This window comes from Balaenoptera borealis (genome assembly GCF_965194805.1).
Source record: "Balaenoptera borealis genome assembly, chromosome: 5".
NCBI classification, from domain to species: domain Eukaryota; kingdom Metazoa; phylum Chordata; class Mammalia; order Artiodactyla; family Balaenopteridae; genus Balaenoptera; species Balaenoptera borealis.
Genome location: NC_138862.1, coordinates 46,093,012 through 46,109,465, shown reverse-complemented (window position 1 = coordinate 46,109,465; position 16,454 = coordinate 46,093,012). Strand labels below are relative to the sequence as shown.

Sequence of the window (16,454 nt, the reverse complement as noted above, 5' to 3'; positions counted from 1 at the left end):
AAGATGACAAAAGAGCCTGAGATTGAAGGGAAGAAAAAAAAAAACCAATAATATTTACATGGAAAGACCAAGTCTCTATAAAAAATACTCAAAATAGTGGGTCTTTGAGTTTAAACAGTTCACTGTTACTTTACATTCTAAAGTGCATATAGGTTGATATTTTTAAAAATATCATTGGAGAATTTAATCTTTCTATATATAAAAATAGAGCAGACCTTTTTCTGCTTTCTGGCAAAAGTTGGAGATGAAGGGAACAGTTGTCTCAATGTAAGTTTAAAACCAACTCTCAGGAGGGAAAAATGCTTGAGAATTGTATAGTGATGGTGGTGATGATTACTTGAAACTAAGTCAAAGACATTATCCTACCTGATTTTGCTTGAATGAAAGCTATTTAAAATGGGAGTGAAAAACTGAGTTTTCTGTCACATTTTGTAAAGTAAAATGGTATAGTCAAGGATCAAATACTACTTGGTCTTAATTTGAACATTTGAAATTTCCCTTTACTTCAGGCAAAGAAAAATTTGACTGTTCTTACACGTAGGTGACAGAGTCTTTATAAACACTTCTTGAGGGTAGATCAGGTGAGGTCTCAGAACCAGGATAGGTTAAGCCCTGGTTACAGTCTTGTCACCCAGAAGGGTGCAGTGCAAGGACAGCCGCAGGCTATTTGTGCTTTTTTTAGTTTGAAGGACCGAGCAAAGAACAGCCACAGAAAACACTCCTATACTTGAGCCTTTTCCTTACAAAGCTGAGGTCCCTCCCTGGGGTCAGTTACAAGTGTGAATACTTACGGTGCTTCAGTTAGAAAAGCTTCAGTAGGGAACCTTCAATGTTTATCTAATACAGCAGCTTAATAGTAAGGTTTATTAAATATGTTTTCAGATATTGCTAAAAAAATTATTCATCTTTTTAAAAGTATGTCTTGACCTATAGGACTCTGCTTCTCTGTGCCTTGCACTTAACACACACACACACATCTACTAGGAGATTAATAACTAACACAGGATGACAGCATCACCAGTGTCCTATAATGGCTATCAGGAATAGGATTCGTGTTTGGTGGAAAGGAGAGAAAACAGACTTCAAGAAACTTGCTCACCGAAGCTGGAGATCAAGCAGGAGTAGAACCTTTCCCAGAAATTGTTAATGCATTCTTCATAGGAACACTGAATGACTGGCAAGAATATCTTGAGCTTTTCCATGGTTAAGAGCAGTAGTCTTCAAGGTTGGGGCAGAAGTTCATTCTGCTCAGTGATCCCAGAAGCATGAGGACAGGTAGCTTCCTTTTCACGGGGCATGAGGGTCCTTCTCCCTTTGCTCTCTCGCAGGGATGCTGCAGATTCTCTCACAATATTTCAATGTCCCATTTCTGTGTTTCTTCTCCCTCCAGGGGCTCATTTACAATTACGTGAGTTTTGTCATAATAATTTCCTCCTAAAATAGAAATTCCAAAAGGAAAGATCATTTGTTCACACAGGTGCTTAGCAGTGTCACAGTTTTCACAAGCTTTTGCTCAGCCCACTCACTGTTGGGGTAGATTAATATGTCGTTTGTAAAGCGGTCTGAAATGGGAAACTGAGGTTACACAGGCGTAGCTATTCTTCACCTCAAATCAGACATTATGACTGACTGCAAAGCTAAGCGGTGTGTCTAACAGATGTCTGCATAAGCGGCGCGCCCTAACAATGGGACTCTTAAGGATACAGCGCTCTGAGAGTGCCCTAGCTCAGTGTCAGGCACTGGCTTTTAGTTTCTACACCAAGAGTGGCTATGACTACCTCAATTAAAGCAACAGCACTGAACAATATTGGCCCTGACCTTGCTGAACTCAAAAACAAGTTTAAATGATAAATTTAAAGGACCATAAATGTTAAGGGCCACGGTAATTCACAACAGAAAGTGAGAAATATTTCTTTAGGAAATGGATGACATTTTATGGTTGATGATGCTTCCAATTTAGAAATGTTCTCAAAGATCATGTAGAAAATGAAAATTTTACAACTGTACTGATAAACAAAAACCTTTGTAGGCTTGGTCCTTAGGCTTTTCCTTGATCCATATATACCTAATTGTTTTGTTTGTTAAAATGGCATATCTCGACTTTTTCAAGCATAATTAAAAATGATTTAATATTTCCCTTGTGTGTAAGGCCTTCTTTTACCCATAAGGAGGAGGAGGCTTGGAATTTAAAATGAATATCCAAGGACACAGAACACTGGGTTTCATCACAGGCCTACCTTTAACATCAAGGACAAGTTGGTCACTGAGGTAGGAGCTGATGGTCCCATTTTTGTTCAGTCTCCACTTCTGCCTGAACTGCCCATGTTCAGTCCATAGGGCAACTTTAGCTCCAGGTATGTCTCGACCACCAATCACATCGAGACATGTGTCACTGGCCTAAAAGGGTCAAGAAATAAATTGGCAGTACTGTGTTTACTAAAATCAATTGGATTGGGCCCCTTTTCTTTCATGTGAGCAGATCAGAGACATGACTGTCTAATCTAAAAAGAAAACTAGCATAATTATAAATTCAGTCAACTTTTTAAGTCTTCTTTATGGCTGAGGGAAGGAGATGGTATGGAAATAAACGTACTGAACTAGAGGTACTTGTTTTTAAAAGGATGGTCTGGATCTGACAACAGATGGTCAAAGGTTTGTTGAATTACAATTAAATGCTGAATCTCAGTTAGCTTAAATGTGTAAGGTCGAGCCTGTTTTTCTTACAAAAACATTGGGTGATGTGCTAGATACCCAGACAATAATTACTTTTAAGTGCTTTTCATTTTTGTTGAAGCATGAGAAAATGGTCGATAATCCACTGGTGATATAATAAAATTGGTGTCTTATTCCCCACAGCATCAAACATAATGGAAGGGTTGCAGAAAAACAAAGAAACCTAAATTTTATTTTCTAAGCTTCCTCCAAAAAACAGCAGCTTTCTTCTACCTTCATTGTATGTTTTGAAGATGAGGAGGCTTCAACGTGTTTGGAATCACAAAGACAGCTAAATTAATCTGGGCCACAGAGTGTAAGGAATGTCTCACAAAAGCACATTGTCGGGGCTTCCCTGGTGGCGCAGTGGTTGAGAATCTGCCTGCCAATGCAGGGGACACGGGTTCGAGCCCTGGTCTGGGAAGATCCCACATGCCGCGGAGCAACTAGGCCCGTGAGCCACAACTACTGAGCCTGCGCGTCTGGAGCCTGTGCTCCGCAACAAGAGAGGCCGCAATAGTGAGAGGCCCGCACACCGCGATGAAGAGTGGCCCCCGCTCGCCATAACTAGAGAAAGCCCTCGCACAGAAATGAAGACTCAACACAGCGAAAAATAAATAATAAATAAATTTTAAAAATTAAAAAAAAAAAAAGCACATTGTCCATTTGGGTACAGTGAGTTTTATCACTGGTTTAAAAAACCATTTAGGAATATCCATAGTATGTGTTAGTCTTACTTTTTACTTTAAAATAGAGAATTTTTTGATGTAGAAAATCTAGTTTCTAAGTCCATTTCACCTAGATACTTCAGTAATATATATGTCAATGTTCTTATAATTATGCAAAACACTGCTGATAGGAAATTGCATTATTTTATCATGCCATTTGATTTGGCAAGATTCTGGTTTCCAAACGAAAAAGACCAAAGACCGAAAAGCGGGGTATACTATCAGTGGGGTTGGTTACCTTGGATTTAAAGAGTCCTCGACAGTAGTGCCAGATCTGAGTATTCTTCCCACTGTAGGGAGAAATGCACACAGATGTTGCCCTTGTGTCAGCTACATTTCCGGTGACTGTCAGATACTCATCCTGGGCTCGGTTCTTTATTCTAATGTACACTGCAGGCTGTGACGGGAGGAACAGAGACATTTTGAAAAACACCTTTTGAATCTGGAAATCCATCTTTTCCAAAGGAGAGCCTGAGGGGGATGTGAGAGGTAACAGAATTTAGCTTATTTATATCTGTTTCACTTTAGCAGATGTGTGTAAATTAATACTTTCTATTAACAAATCCTTATACCACAGAACACACAGCTTAAATTCTACAGTCTCTATTGTATTTTTTCTGAAATACACTCTTTTGGAAGGGTGAAAGGTAATAGTTTCATTCACTCACACTCCATTATGGCAAGGGGCGGTGCAGAATTAGGGACTTAATGAGGTTCATTCCCTAACTACTGTGTCCTAGCTGGCCTGAGGAAGGCAGAGGAGTAGGAGTAAGGGCAGGGTACTGCCTACATGGATGTAACAACAACTTAGCAGAGACAGTACAATAATCAGACATACTGGCTTGAGCGATGATCAAGTGCCAAGTGAATGCTATGGGAGGTCTTGAAAAACCCAGGTAGCTGAGGGCCCTAGTAGCACTGGTAATTTCTTTGTTTATATTTATACTTTGTTGACCGTAATATTTCAAGGAAAGAGACCATGCATGTAGGTGATCACTATGTAGGTATTCAAAAATTGGGTAACAAAGGACTTCATCTCCTGGGCCTGGAATTATATACAAGAAGTTTTCAAATAAAATATTAAATCTGAGACTTGCCTCTATGGATAACAGTTATTATTTATTGAGACTTAGTCCTAAATGCTTTCTAGGCCACAGTAATATCATCTGTCAGAATTAATGACCAGAACAACCCCTCAAGAAAGTACAATTATGACCCGCATTTTTATAAATAAGGGTGACGCAGATAAGGAAGAGCCAGGTTTGTCCGCACCAAAACACTCCCTCTTCACCCTGATGCTCTAAGGCCTGTGCAGAAATGCACTAGTTACTCTTAGACACAGGGAATGAGACCGATTCCAAAAGTGGCAGTGAAATAAGATGACAAGAGGAAACAGCACATGACTGAAGCTCCACAGAAACTATTCTTTCAGCCCCAGGACTTAGGCTGCCAGTCTTAATGTAATATAACACAGGACACCCAACATCCCCACCTTGGGTCAGGTGTTGGCATCCCAATTACAACCTTGTCAAATAATAGTAACACATGATCTGTTATTTAACAAAAGAGCACTTTCACTCTGAGAAATGTAAGTGCTAGGTAAATTCAACAAGGTATGGTAAACCCACCAATGAATATTCTGTTTTGAAACTTAAGATGGGTCAACATGAGACCAGTTAAAGTTTGCCTTCCTAAGGAAATAAACATTCGGAGCACCTAAATGAGCAAATAGAAAGACATTTTTTTTTTTAATCTGGTAATTTAAAGCAGGTGAAAAAGACCTCTACTAGGCAAAAATGTTTTAAGTGTTTCAAACCACTACTTCCACATTCATAGTGCAACAGTAGGTACTTAAATTCCTATAATTCAAAAGTCTATAAATCATATAATTCTATAAATCTCCCACTGCAATTAATTCTGGACGCTTCAGTACATTCTTTGCTACAGTTTCCTTACCTTATATATATAAGAAAACAGGTGTGCCCTTCACAGAGGACAGAGTTCCAATTATGTTAGGACCAAACATCACAGTTTTAATCCATTAACTCAAGCAAGGTACTAATTACCCTTATTACACACTTGTAGTCTGACTCCTCTGTAATTATACATTAAAACACTGATATACAGTATAAGTGCCTTAGTGACTTCCTAATTCCCCACCTCAAAGAGGATCACATTTCAATGATTCCTGAATTTCTAAACAAGAATATGAACTAAAGCAGTGCCAAGAGCTTTACCAAAAAGGAAATAGGACCCATAATACTGTTTTAGAAACCTAGAAATCCTTTGCTGCGTTTCAAAGCTGTGGCCTAAATAAACAAAGGGAAAATAATCTATTAAAATATTATTTTGAAATTAAACGTTTAACCAGGAATAATTTCCCAAAGCACAATGCAAGGAGAATAATATATAATGTTAATTGTCAAAAACCTATGTAAAATCAGAGGCCACTGCTCTAGCTATCCTTTATCTCAGGGCCCTGAACAACAGGAAGGGACATCCTTCCCCAGCAAGGAACCCCCTTTCAAAAGTGAGGGAAATGTTCTCAGCATCCTACTTGGCTTCTGAAGTTTCTAACAACATGGGATTAAGCGTGATTATATAGTCGGTAAAAGCTAAACTGAAATCCCACTTCAGAAGAGCTTTTTTCCCACGGCTTTTCAGGGCGGTTACCCATCATCCCATGTGACAGGACTGAGGAATAAGCAAGATGTGAGGGTCAGGAAATCCTGTACCACACGCTCTGCCAAGAAAGCGCACTGATGTTTAGTATCCCTCAGTCGGGCATCTCTGGTTCTCTCAAAGGACATGGTGAATAAAGAACCTTTCAAAATAAATGTCTTACCACAGCAATATGAGCCACATGTTGTGCCAGTCTCTTATTTAACCCTCACAGTGATACTGAGAGGTAAGCAATGTGATCACTGTTTCACCAGTGAGGAATCTGAGGTGCCAAGAAATGAAGTGACTCACCCAAAGTCATACTGCTTCTGAGTGGCAGAGCTAGGATTTGAACCAACAGAACCAGAGTGGTAGGGATGAGCATGGTGTGTGCACGTGTGTGCATGCCTCTGTGTGTGTGTGTGTGTGTGTGTGTGTGTGTGACAGAGCGAGAGAGAGAAGGGGGCAGCAAGACCAATAATTAGGGTAACTTTATTGGCTACCATTTATTTACCGCTTATACGTCAGACCTGAAAATCAGAGCCTCGGCATTTATACCCACTATGCTACCTACACTCAGCTCAGTGCCTGAAGTATATGGTACCACACTGTAAATGCTTCTCTTATTTTGGAGGAAAGTAGGGTGTGGTTCTTTTAAGAACACAGATGTTAGAGCATAATAGGTATGGGTTCAAATCCTGGTTCTGACACTTGGATGACTTTTGCCAATTTGCTTTCTCTCTCTGAGCCTTGTTTTTCCTTCTAGACAACAGGAATACAGTTGACCTTTAGACAATGCAGGGGTGAAGGGCACCAACCCTCTGCGCAGTTGAAAATCTGAGCATAACTTATAGTCGGCGCTCTGAATCCTCGGTTCCACATCTGTGGACTCAACCAACCTCGGATCACTGTAGTACTGTAGTGCCGTAGTAGTTATTGGAAAAATTGGAGTATAAATGGACCCACGTATTTCAAACCCATGTTCAAGAGTCAACTGTAATAACTCCTACCCTAAAGGACTATTGTTGGAATCAAGTGTGAAAGTGTTTCTAAAGCGTTCAGAGAAGTACAAATGGCATATCCGTTGGCCACAGTACCCCTAAAGCCTAGCGTGGGTTCCTAGCCTCCGTGAAACCTCCCACCACTCCCACACATGTTCATGCTTCCTTCCTCTGAATCAGGCATTGCCTGTGGCTTTTAGATGATTACACACTGTTTTGCACTTTTCTTAGCTTTTAATTTTTTAAAAAAGTGTTAGTACAACTTTTAAAGGTTACTTTCCATTTACAGTTATTACAAAATATTGGCTGTATTTCCCGTGTTGTACCATACATCCTTGGGCCTATCTTACAGCCAGTAGTCTCTACTTCCTACTCCCCATCCCCTATATGTTACCCGTCCCCAGTCTCCCCACTGGTAACCACTAGTTTGTTCTCTATATCTGTGCGTCTGCTTCTTTTTTGTTATATTCACTAGTTTGTTGTATTTTTTAGATTCCACATGTAAGTGATATCATACAGTATTTGTCTTTCTCTGACTTATTTCACCAAGCATAATGCCCTCCAAGTCCAACCGTGTTGCTGCAAATGGCAAAATTTCATTCTTTTGTATGGCTGAGTAGTATTTCATCGTGTGTGTGTGTGTGTGTGTGTGTGTGTGTGTATACACACACACACACACACACATCACGTCTTCTTTATCCATTCATCTGTTGATGGACACTTAGGTTGCTTCCATATCTTGGCAACTGTAAATAATGCTGCTATGAACATTGGGGTGCACGTACCTTTTTGAATTAGTGTTTTTGGTTTTTTTGGACATATACCCAGGAGTGGAATTGTTGGGTCATATGGTAGTTCTATTTTTAGTTTTTTTGAAAAACCTCCATACTGTTTTCCACAGTGGCTGCACCAATTTACATTCCCACCAACAGGGTACAAGGGTTCCCTTTTCTCCACATCCTTGTCAACATTTCTTTTTTGTCTTCTTTTTGATAATAGCCATTCTGACAGGTGTGACGTGATATCCCATTGTGGTTTTAATTTGCATTTCTCTGATGGCTAGTGATGTTGAACATATTTTCAGTGCCTGTTGGCCATCCGCACTTCCTCTTTGTAAAAATCTCTGTTCAGTTCTTCTGCCCATTTTTAAATCAGGCTGTGTTATTTGTGTTGAGCTATACAAGCTGTTTTTATGTGTTGTATATTAATCCCTTATCAGTCATATTATTTGCAAACATTTTCTTCCATTCAGTAGATTGCCTTTTCGTTTTGTTAATGATTTCTTTTGTTTTGCAAAAGCTTTTACGTTTAATTAGGTCCCATTTATTTTTGCTTTTATTTCCTTTATTTTAGGAGATGGATCCAAAAAAATATTGCTGTGATTTATGTCAGAGTGTTCTGCCTATGTTTTCCTCTAGGGGTTTTATACTATCCAGTATTATATTTAGGTCTTTAATCCATTTTGCATTTATTTTTGTATATGGTGTTAGAGAATGTTCTAATTTGATTTTTTTATGGGTAGCTCTCCAGTTTTCCCAGCACCACTTATTGAAGAGGCTGTCTTTTCTCCATTACATATTCTTGCCTCCTTTGTCACAGAATGACTGTAGGTGCATGGGTTTATTTCTGGGGTCTCTATCCTATTCCACTGATGTATGTGTCTGTTTGTGTGCCAGTACCATAATGCTTTGATTACTGTAGCTTTGTACAATAGTATAGTCCGAAGTCAGGGAGTGTGATGCCTCCAGCTCAGTTCTTTCTCAAAATTGCTTTGGCTATTCGGGGGTCTTTTGTTTCCATTATACATTTTAAAATTATTTGTTCTAGTTCCTTGAAAAATGCCATTGGTATTTTGATAGGGATTGCATTGAATATGTTGATTGCTTTAGGAATACTGATTCATCCAATCCAACAACACGGTAAATCTCTCCATCTGTTTGTGTTGTCTTCAATTTCTTTCATCAGTGTCTTAAGGTTTTCCAAATACAGGTCTTTTGCCTCCTTAGGTAAGTTTATTCCTAGGTGTTTTCTTCTTTTTGATGCAATGGTAAATGGGATTGTTTCTTTACTTTCTTTTTCTGATAGTTCATTGTTAGTGTATAGAAATGCAACAAATTCCAGCATACTAATCTTGGATCCTGCAACTTTACTGAATTCATTGATAAGCTCTAGTATTCTGGTGGTGTCTTTAGGATCTTCTTTGTATAGCATCATGTCATCTGCAAACAGTGACAATTTTACTTCTTTCCAATTTGGATTCATTTTATTTCTTTTTTTGTCTGATTGCTGTGGCTAGGACTCACAATACTGTGTTGAATAAAAGTGGCAAGAGTGGACATCCTTATCTTGTTCCTGATCTTAGAGGAAATTTTTTCAGCTTTTCATCCTTGAGTATAATGTTAGCTGTGGGTTTGTCATATATGGCCTTTATTATGTTATGTTCCCTCTGCGCCCACTTTCTGGAGAGTTTCTATTGTAAATGGATGTTGAATTTTGTCAAAAGCTTTTTCTATATCTGTTGAGGTGAACATATGTTTTTTTATTCTTTAATTTGTTGGTGTGGTATATCACATTGATTGATTTGCAGATACTGAAAAATCCTTCCATCCCTGGGATAAATCCCACTTGATGGTTTGATAGTATTCTGTTGAGGCTTTTTGCATGTATGTTCATTAGTGATACTGGCCTGTAATTTTCTTTTTCTGTGTGATGTCTTTGTCTGGTTTGGGTATCGGGGTGATGCTGGCCTCAGAGAATGAGTTTGGAACTGTTCCTTCCTCTGCAATTTTTTGGAATAGTTTCAGAAGGATAGGTGTTAGCTCTTCTCTAAATATTTGGTAGAATTCACCTGTGAAGCCGTCTAGTCCTGGACTTTTGTTTGTTGGGAGTTTTCAAATTACTGATTCAATTTCATTGCTGGTAATTGGTCTGTTCATATTTTCTATTTCTTCCTGCTTCAGTCTTGGGAGATTATACCTTTCTAAAAATTTGTCCATTTCTTCCAGGTTATCCATTTTATTGGCAGATAGTTGCTTGTAGTAGTCTCCTATGAGCCTCTGTATTTCTGTGGTGTCGGCTGTAACTTCTTTTTCACTTCTGATTTTATTGATTTGGGCCCTCTCCCCTTTTTTTTTTCCTGATGAGTCTGGCTAAAGGTTTATCAAAGAACCAGCTTTTAGTTTCATTGATCTTTTCTATTGTGCTTTTAGTCTCTATTTCATTTATTTCTGCTCTGATCTTTATGATTTCTTTCCTTCTACTAACTTTGGGTTTTGTTTCTTCTTTCCTTAGTTGCTTTAGGCATAAGGTTTAGGTTGTCTGAGATTTTTCTTGTTTCCTGAGGTAAGCCTGTATCACTGTAAACTTCCCTCTTAGAACTGCTTTTGCTGTGTCCCATAGGTTTTGGATTGTTGTGTTTTCATTTTCATTTGTCCCTAGGTATTTTTTTATTTCATCTTTGATTTCTTCAGTGATCCACTGGTTGCTTAGTTGTTTAGCCTTGTTTAGCCTTCACAGGCTTGTGTTTTTTTGCAGTTTTTTTCTTGCAGCTGATTTCTACTCTCATAGCATGGTGGTCGGAAAAGATACTTGATATGATTTAAATTTTCTTAAATTTACCGAGGCTTGTTTTGTGGCCTAGTGTGTGATATATCCTGGAGAATGTTCCAGGTATACTTTGAAAAGAATGTGTATTTTGCTGCTTTTGGATGGAATACTCTCTATATATCAATTAAATCTATTTGGTCTAATGTGTCACTTAAGGTCAGTGTTTCCTTATTGATTTTCTGTCTGGATGATCTGTCCATTGATGTGAATGGGGTATTAAAGTCCCCTACTATTATTGTGTTACTGTCAATTTCTCGTTTTATGTTTGTTAATATTTACCTCATATATTGAGATGCTCCTATGTTGGGTGCATATATATTTACAATTGTTATGTCATCTTCTTGGATTGATCCCTTGATCATTATATAGTGTCCTTCTTTGTCATTGATCATTATATAGTGTCCTTTGTCTCTTGTAACAGTATTTTAAAGTCTTATTTTGTCTAATGTAAGTATTGCTACTCTGGCTTTCTTTTGATCTCCACTTGCATGGAATACCTTTTTCCAAACCCTCACTTTTGGTCTGTATGCGTCTCTAGATCTAAAGTGAGTCTCTTGGAGACAGCATATATACAGGTCTTGTTTTTGTATCCATTCAGCCACTCTGTGTCTTTAGGTTGGAGCATTTAGTCCGTTTACATTTAAGGTAATTATCGATATGTATGTTCTTACTGCCATTTTGTTAACTGTTTTGGATTTGTTTTTGTAGGCCCTTTTCTCCCCGTTTTTCTTCTTTTGTTCTCTTCTAATGTGATTTGATGACTATCTTTAGTGTTATGTTTCGATTCCTTTTTCCTTTTTGTGTGTATACCTGTTGTAGATTTTTGGTTTATGGTTACCATTAGGTATTTATATAGCAGTCTATATATATAAATGATTGTTTTAAGTTGCTGATCTCTTAATCTCAAATGCATTTTAATGAGCCTCTATTTGTACTCTCCTCCCCTTATGATTACTGTTTTTGATGTCATGTTTTACACCTAATTGTTTTGTGTATCCCTTAACTGCTTATTGTGGATATAGATGATTTTACTTTTGCTTTTTAACCTCCCTACTAGCTTTGTGTATGGATGATTTCCTACCTTTACTGCTTGTTTGCCTTTACCGGTGAGCTTTTTCATTTCATAATTTTCTTGTTTCTTGTTGTGGCCTTTTCTTTATTGCCTAGAGAAGTTCCTCTAACATTTGTTGTAAAGCTGGTTTGGTTGTGCTGAACTCTTTTAGCTTTTGCTTGTCTGTAGAGATTTTGATTTCGCCATCAAATATGAACAAGAACCTTGATGGGTGGAGTATACTTGCTTGTAGGTTTTTCCCTTTCATCACTTTAAATATATCATGCCACTTCCTTCTGGCCTGCAGAGTTTCTGCTGAAAAATCAGCTGATAGCTTTATGGGAGTTCCCTTGTATGTTATTTGTTGCTTTTCCCTCATTGCTTTTAATATTCTCTCTTTATCCTTAATTTTTGTCATTTTAATTACAATGTGTCTTGGTATGTTCCTCTTTGGGTTAATCCTGTATTGGACTCTCTGTGCTTCCTGGACTAGAGTGACTGTTTCTTTCTCCAGGTTAGGGAAGTTTTCAGCTATGATGTCTCAAATATTTTCTCAGGCCCCTTCTCCTGCTCTTATCCTTCTGGGACCCCTACAATGTAAATATTAGCGTGCTTGATGTTGTACCAGAGGGCTCTTATACTGTCCTCATTTCTTTTCTCTTTTCTTCTTTTTAGCGTCAGTGATTTCCACTACTCTGTCTTCCAGCTCACTGATCCGTTTGCCACCTACCTCTTTGAGAGGCTCTCCAAGACCAGCAGGTAGGTCTGGCCCAGGTTCTTATCAAATTACTGCTTTTGCCCTGGGCATCGTGTACGAGATTTTGTTTGCACCGTTTAAGAGTGACACCTCTATTTCCCCCTGTCCTGTGGGGCTCCCGAAATTAAGCCCCACTGGCCTTCAAAGCCAAATGCTCTGGGGGATCATCTTCCTGGTGCAGGACCCCCAGGCTGGTGAGCCCAATGTAGGGCTCAGAACCCTCACTCCTTTGGGAGAACCTCTGCGATATAATTATTCTCCAGGTTTTGGGTCACCCACTCAGGGGTATGTGATTTGATTATATTGCAAGTCTGTCCCTCCTACTCGTTGTGGTTCCTTCTATATGTCTTTAGTTATAGAATATCTTTTCTGGTAGGTTCCAGTCTTTTTCATCGATGGTTGTTCTGCAGATCGTTGTGATTTTGGTGTGCTTGTGAGAGGAGGTGAGCTCAGGGTCTTTCTAGTCTGCCATCTTGGCCCCTCCCCATTTTGCAGTTTATATTACTGCTTTGAGTTGGACATGTTTTTTACCCAACAAAAATGTAAGCTCCAAGAAGGCCAAAATCATGTCTACCCTTATATATCTTCCATAATTTTTCTGCATAATGTCAAACATTCACTTATCCATTTATACATTCATTCCTTCATTAAACAAATAGTCCCTGAGTTCCTACAATGTGCCAGACATTGTGACAGGGTAGAGTAATAAGCAAAATATGCGCAGCCCCTGCCTTCATGGGGCTTGTAGTAGAGTGAGAAAGTGCCCAATCCAACAACAACTATGTCATTACAAACTGCAGGCAGTGTCTTGTAGAAAAAGAACCAGGTCTTTAAGGATGTAATTTGGATTTAGGGAGAGAGTGAAAGAGGCTTCCTGGAGGACCTGACACTACAGATGAACTTAGAAGGAGAAGTAAGAACTAGCTAGGCAAAGAATGAGGGAAGAAACTTCTAGACAGAGGGCAGAGCCTGTGTTAAGCGTGGGAAAACACTCTGTGCACTGGTGTATGTGACAGCCATGCGTGTGAGTGGGAGATGATGAGAGATGAGGCTGGAGAAGCCAGGGGGAGCCAGATCACACAGGACACGTTGAAGAGATTAGACTATATCCAAAGTGCAGTGGGAAGCTTTTGAATAGAAGACTGACAAGCAGTAGGTGTGCAATAAATACTATGTTAATTAAATTGCCAGGATCCATCCTGAGTATTACGTAAGTGGGGGGAAAAAGCCAAGTACTTAGGAAGTAAAACTAGTGCACTCTCAGAGTTCATTCTTCTTTCCACTGCTTGCCACAGAGCTTATGATACTTATTTTCCCATGAAAAGACAACAAGGTCAATAAGACTCTGGACTCAAAGCTAAAACCCAGTGCTGACCTTAGGTACAATTTTATGAATTAGTTAAAATCTATAAAATCCCCATCCTAATCAGATCCTCCCATAACATAAATGGCAAACTAAATTAAATGGTCCATAGTTCAGATGCTGTCGTTTTTGACATTCCTACTAACAAATGGAGCAGCTATTTTGGATCGTATGGTTCTCTTCTCCTTACCTGCTTCATAGGACGGAGGGAACCAATTGTTTTCCATCCACTGAATGCTGTCCAATTCGGGATCTCATTAGGCTTGAGTAGGATTTGTCTTCCTAAGAAATTGGGTCCTTCATAAGCTATCCACCTATATGAGAACAGGAAAGAAAAAAAATGGGATGCTTAAAACAGAAAGCAATCTCTTAACAAAAATACCTCTTACTATACCATATAGGGTTCCTTCTTTAAAACCTCCAGGTTTGTAGACTGTTTTTAAGAAAAAACATTGTGTAATTGTATATTTTAACGGAAAAAGCAGGGAGGACTAGGAGAAAGCCCACTGGACTGTGGCTTAGAAGATTTAGATTCATCAGGAATCTGGTTTTCTTACCTCCAAAACAAGGTTCCCTCCAGCTTTAGAATTCTTTGTTTCTTTGATAATACCAAGTTTTTTCCCTAACATTTTAACATTCAGAGATAAACCATAATTCCTCCCTAATTACCCAGTTAAAAACCACCTGTTTCCTCTCCACTCTTAGGCTCACTGTCCCACGTCCTTCACAGCCTCTCTGGACAGCTCCAGTGACCTCTGCAGACACACCTCCTTCCACAACTCCCAGCAAGGGCTACTTAAAACCATCCACAGAAATCTGGTCTGAACTCTTACTTCAAGGTCTAGCTCCTTTACAAATACTTCTCAGGACCCCAGGGGCCTTCAAATCGGGCCAAGTTAAAGTGTGTCAAAGTGTGAAGGGCCTCAAGGTGAGTGTCTGGAGCCTGGAGACTCATTCAGTGGCACACAGCCACGCCCATTCCTTTCCGGATTGGCCTCGGCTGCTTCAGCACCACAATGGCAGGTTAAATGCTTGTGACAGAGGCAGGATAGCCAACAAACTGAAAAGACCACCTGGCCCCTACTGAAAAGGTTTGCTGAGCCCTGCTTGAGGTGGTTATCAAGCTAAGGAGAATAAGCCGGGACCGCCAAGAGGATCTGAAATTCTCAGCAGGACTCCAGGTCATGGCATATGGTGCTTTCAGAAAGTATGCATGAAGACGAGGTGGCTGCCTTGCTTGGTTCAGACAAAGCCCCCTGCTCTCCACAGCCAAGATCAGTCTTGGCCAAATTATGAATGGATGAACGAGACATATGACCTTCCCTCTACCCCTTCTTGCCAACACAATCTAAACCATCAGATTGGTGCAGAGTCAGGACAGCATGACCATGGAGAGGCTGAGCCACCTCTCCAGCTATGCAGATTCTTTTTAGACAGGCAGGGATGTCTCAGTTATAAAACCTAGGCAAGGGTTCAATAAACTATACCTCATTATATATTAATCTAATGAATTTCACAATTGAAAAGCATTAACTTGGCCCCCATTACCACCACAGATCAGAGATGTGGCATAATACAGGGATTAAACAGAACAAAACAAAACTTGTCACTGAGGGCAGCTGGCTGTGCATTAAGTGGTATTCTGGGAGCCATCTGTAGCCTAGGAAAACCTTCAGACAGCCTTCACTAGTCCTTAGTCCATGTACCAATTCTCTTTTAGAGAATCCAGAACAGTGAGAGGAGGTACATAATAAACTAAAGAGAAGCAATAAGAATGTTAAGGTAAAATGGCACCAGTTTTCTACAAAAGAGTGAAATAAGCTCGTGAGAAATTTCCAGAAGTAAGTCAATAACTATCAGTTCCACTTAGAAATGTAAAGAAAAGAAGTGTATAAAAATGCTGTGAGGGACTTCCCTGGTGGTGCAGTGGTTAAGAATCTGCCTGCCAATGCAGGGAACACGGGTTCGATCCCTGGTCCAGGAAGATCCCACAACCACTGAGCCTGCACGCCGAGACCCACGCTCCGCAACAAGAGAAGCTACCACAATGAGAAGCACGTGCACCGCAAGGAAGAGTGGCCCCCGCTCGCCACAACTAGAAAAAGCCCGCACGCAACAATGAAGACCCAAACGCAGCCAAAAATAAATAAATAAAATAAATAAATTTATTATTTAAAAAAATGCTGTGAAAGTCCTATATCACAGGGATGTAGAATTCAGTTCAGAGTTAGTTAAGTGGTAAATGATATACTGGAATATAATATAGGGATTATTATGCTTAGAGAGAGTAAATCAATTTATGTTTAATAAACATCAAACCATGTGAAATGCTTTGCAGAAGAAAGTTTAAACTGCTGTACACGTGAATGATACAGAAACCACTTATTATAATAGTTAACTCAGTTTTCAAATCAACTTATCGTCTCAGCTTTGTCTTTCATTATCCCCAGATAGTTTAACAAGGAGAGTTGATTATCACACAATTTCAAAGTCATAAAGACATAAAAATAGGCATCTTTATATTAATCATTGAGAGCAATGTGTGTTCTTTCAGATGACTTTTGGTACCTAAACA

The 16,454-nt window shown here is 39.3% G+C and overlaps 2 protein-coding genes across 5 annotated transcripts in view; one reads left to right on the top strand and one right to left on the bottom strand.

Moving 5' to 3' along the window:
• RIOX2 (ribosomal oxygenase 2) overlaps positions 1-3,661 on the top strand; it is a 30,993-nt gene extending 27,332 nt beyond the window's left edge. The window contains exon 11 of the mRNA XM_082392120.1: positions 2,857-3,661. Within this exon, the coding sequence (XP_082248246.1) occupies positions 2,857-2,868 (12 nt within the window). The 3' untranslated portion in view covers positions 2,869-3,661. The remainder of the gene's footprint in view (positions 1-2,856) is intronic.
• CRYBG3 (crystallin beta-gamma domain containing 3) overlaps positions 1-16,454 on the bottom strand; it is a 111,459-nt gene that overhangs the window by 342 nt on the left and 94,663 nt on the right. For 2 of the 4 annotated variants that reach the window (XM_082392023.1, XM_082392024.1), the window contains exons 19-22: positions 14,070-14,193; positions 3,679-3,837; positions 2,238-2,397; positions 833-1,434 (exon numbers count right to left, since the gene is read on the bottom strand). In XM_082392023.1, coding sequence (XP_082248149.1) covers positions 1,346-1,434; positions 2,238-2,397; positions 3,679-3,837; positions 14,070-14,193 — 532 coding nt within the window. In that variant the 3' untranslated portion in view covers positions 833-1,345. Of the gene's footprint in view, positions 1-832; positions 1,435-2,237; positions 2,398-3,678; positions 3,838-14,069; positions 14,194-16,454 lie in introns of those variants that run through there. The other 2 variants (XR_014244697.1, XR_014244698.1) reach the window with 2 other exon arrangements.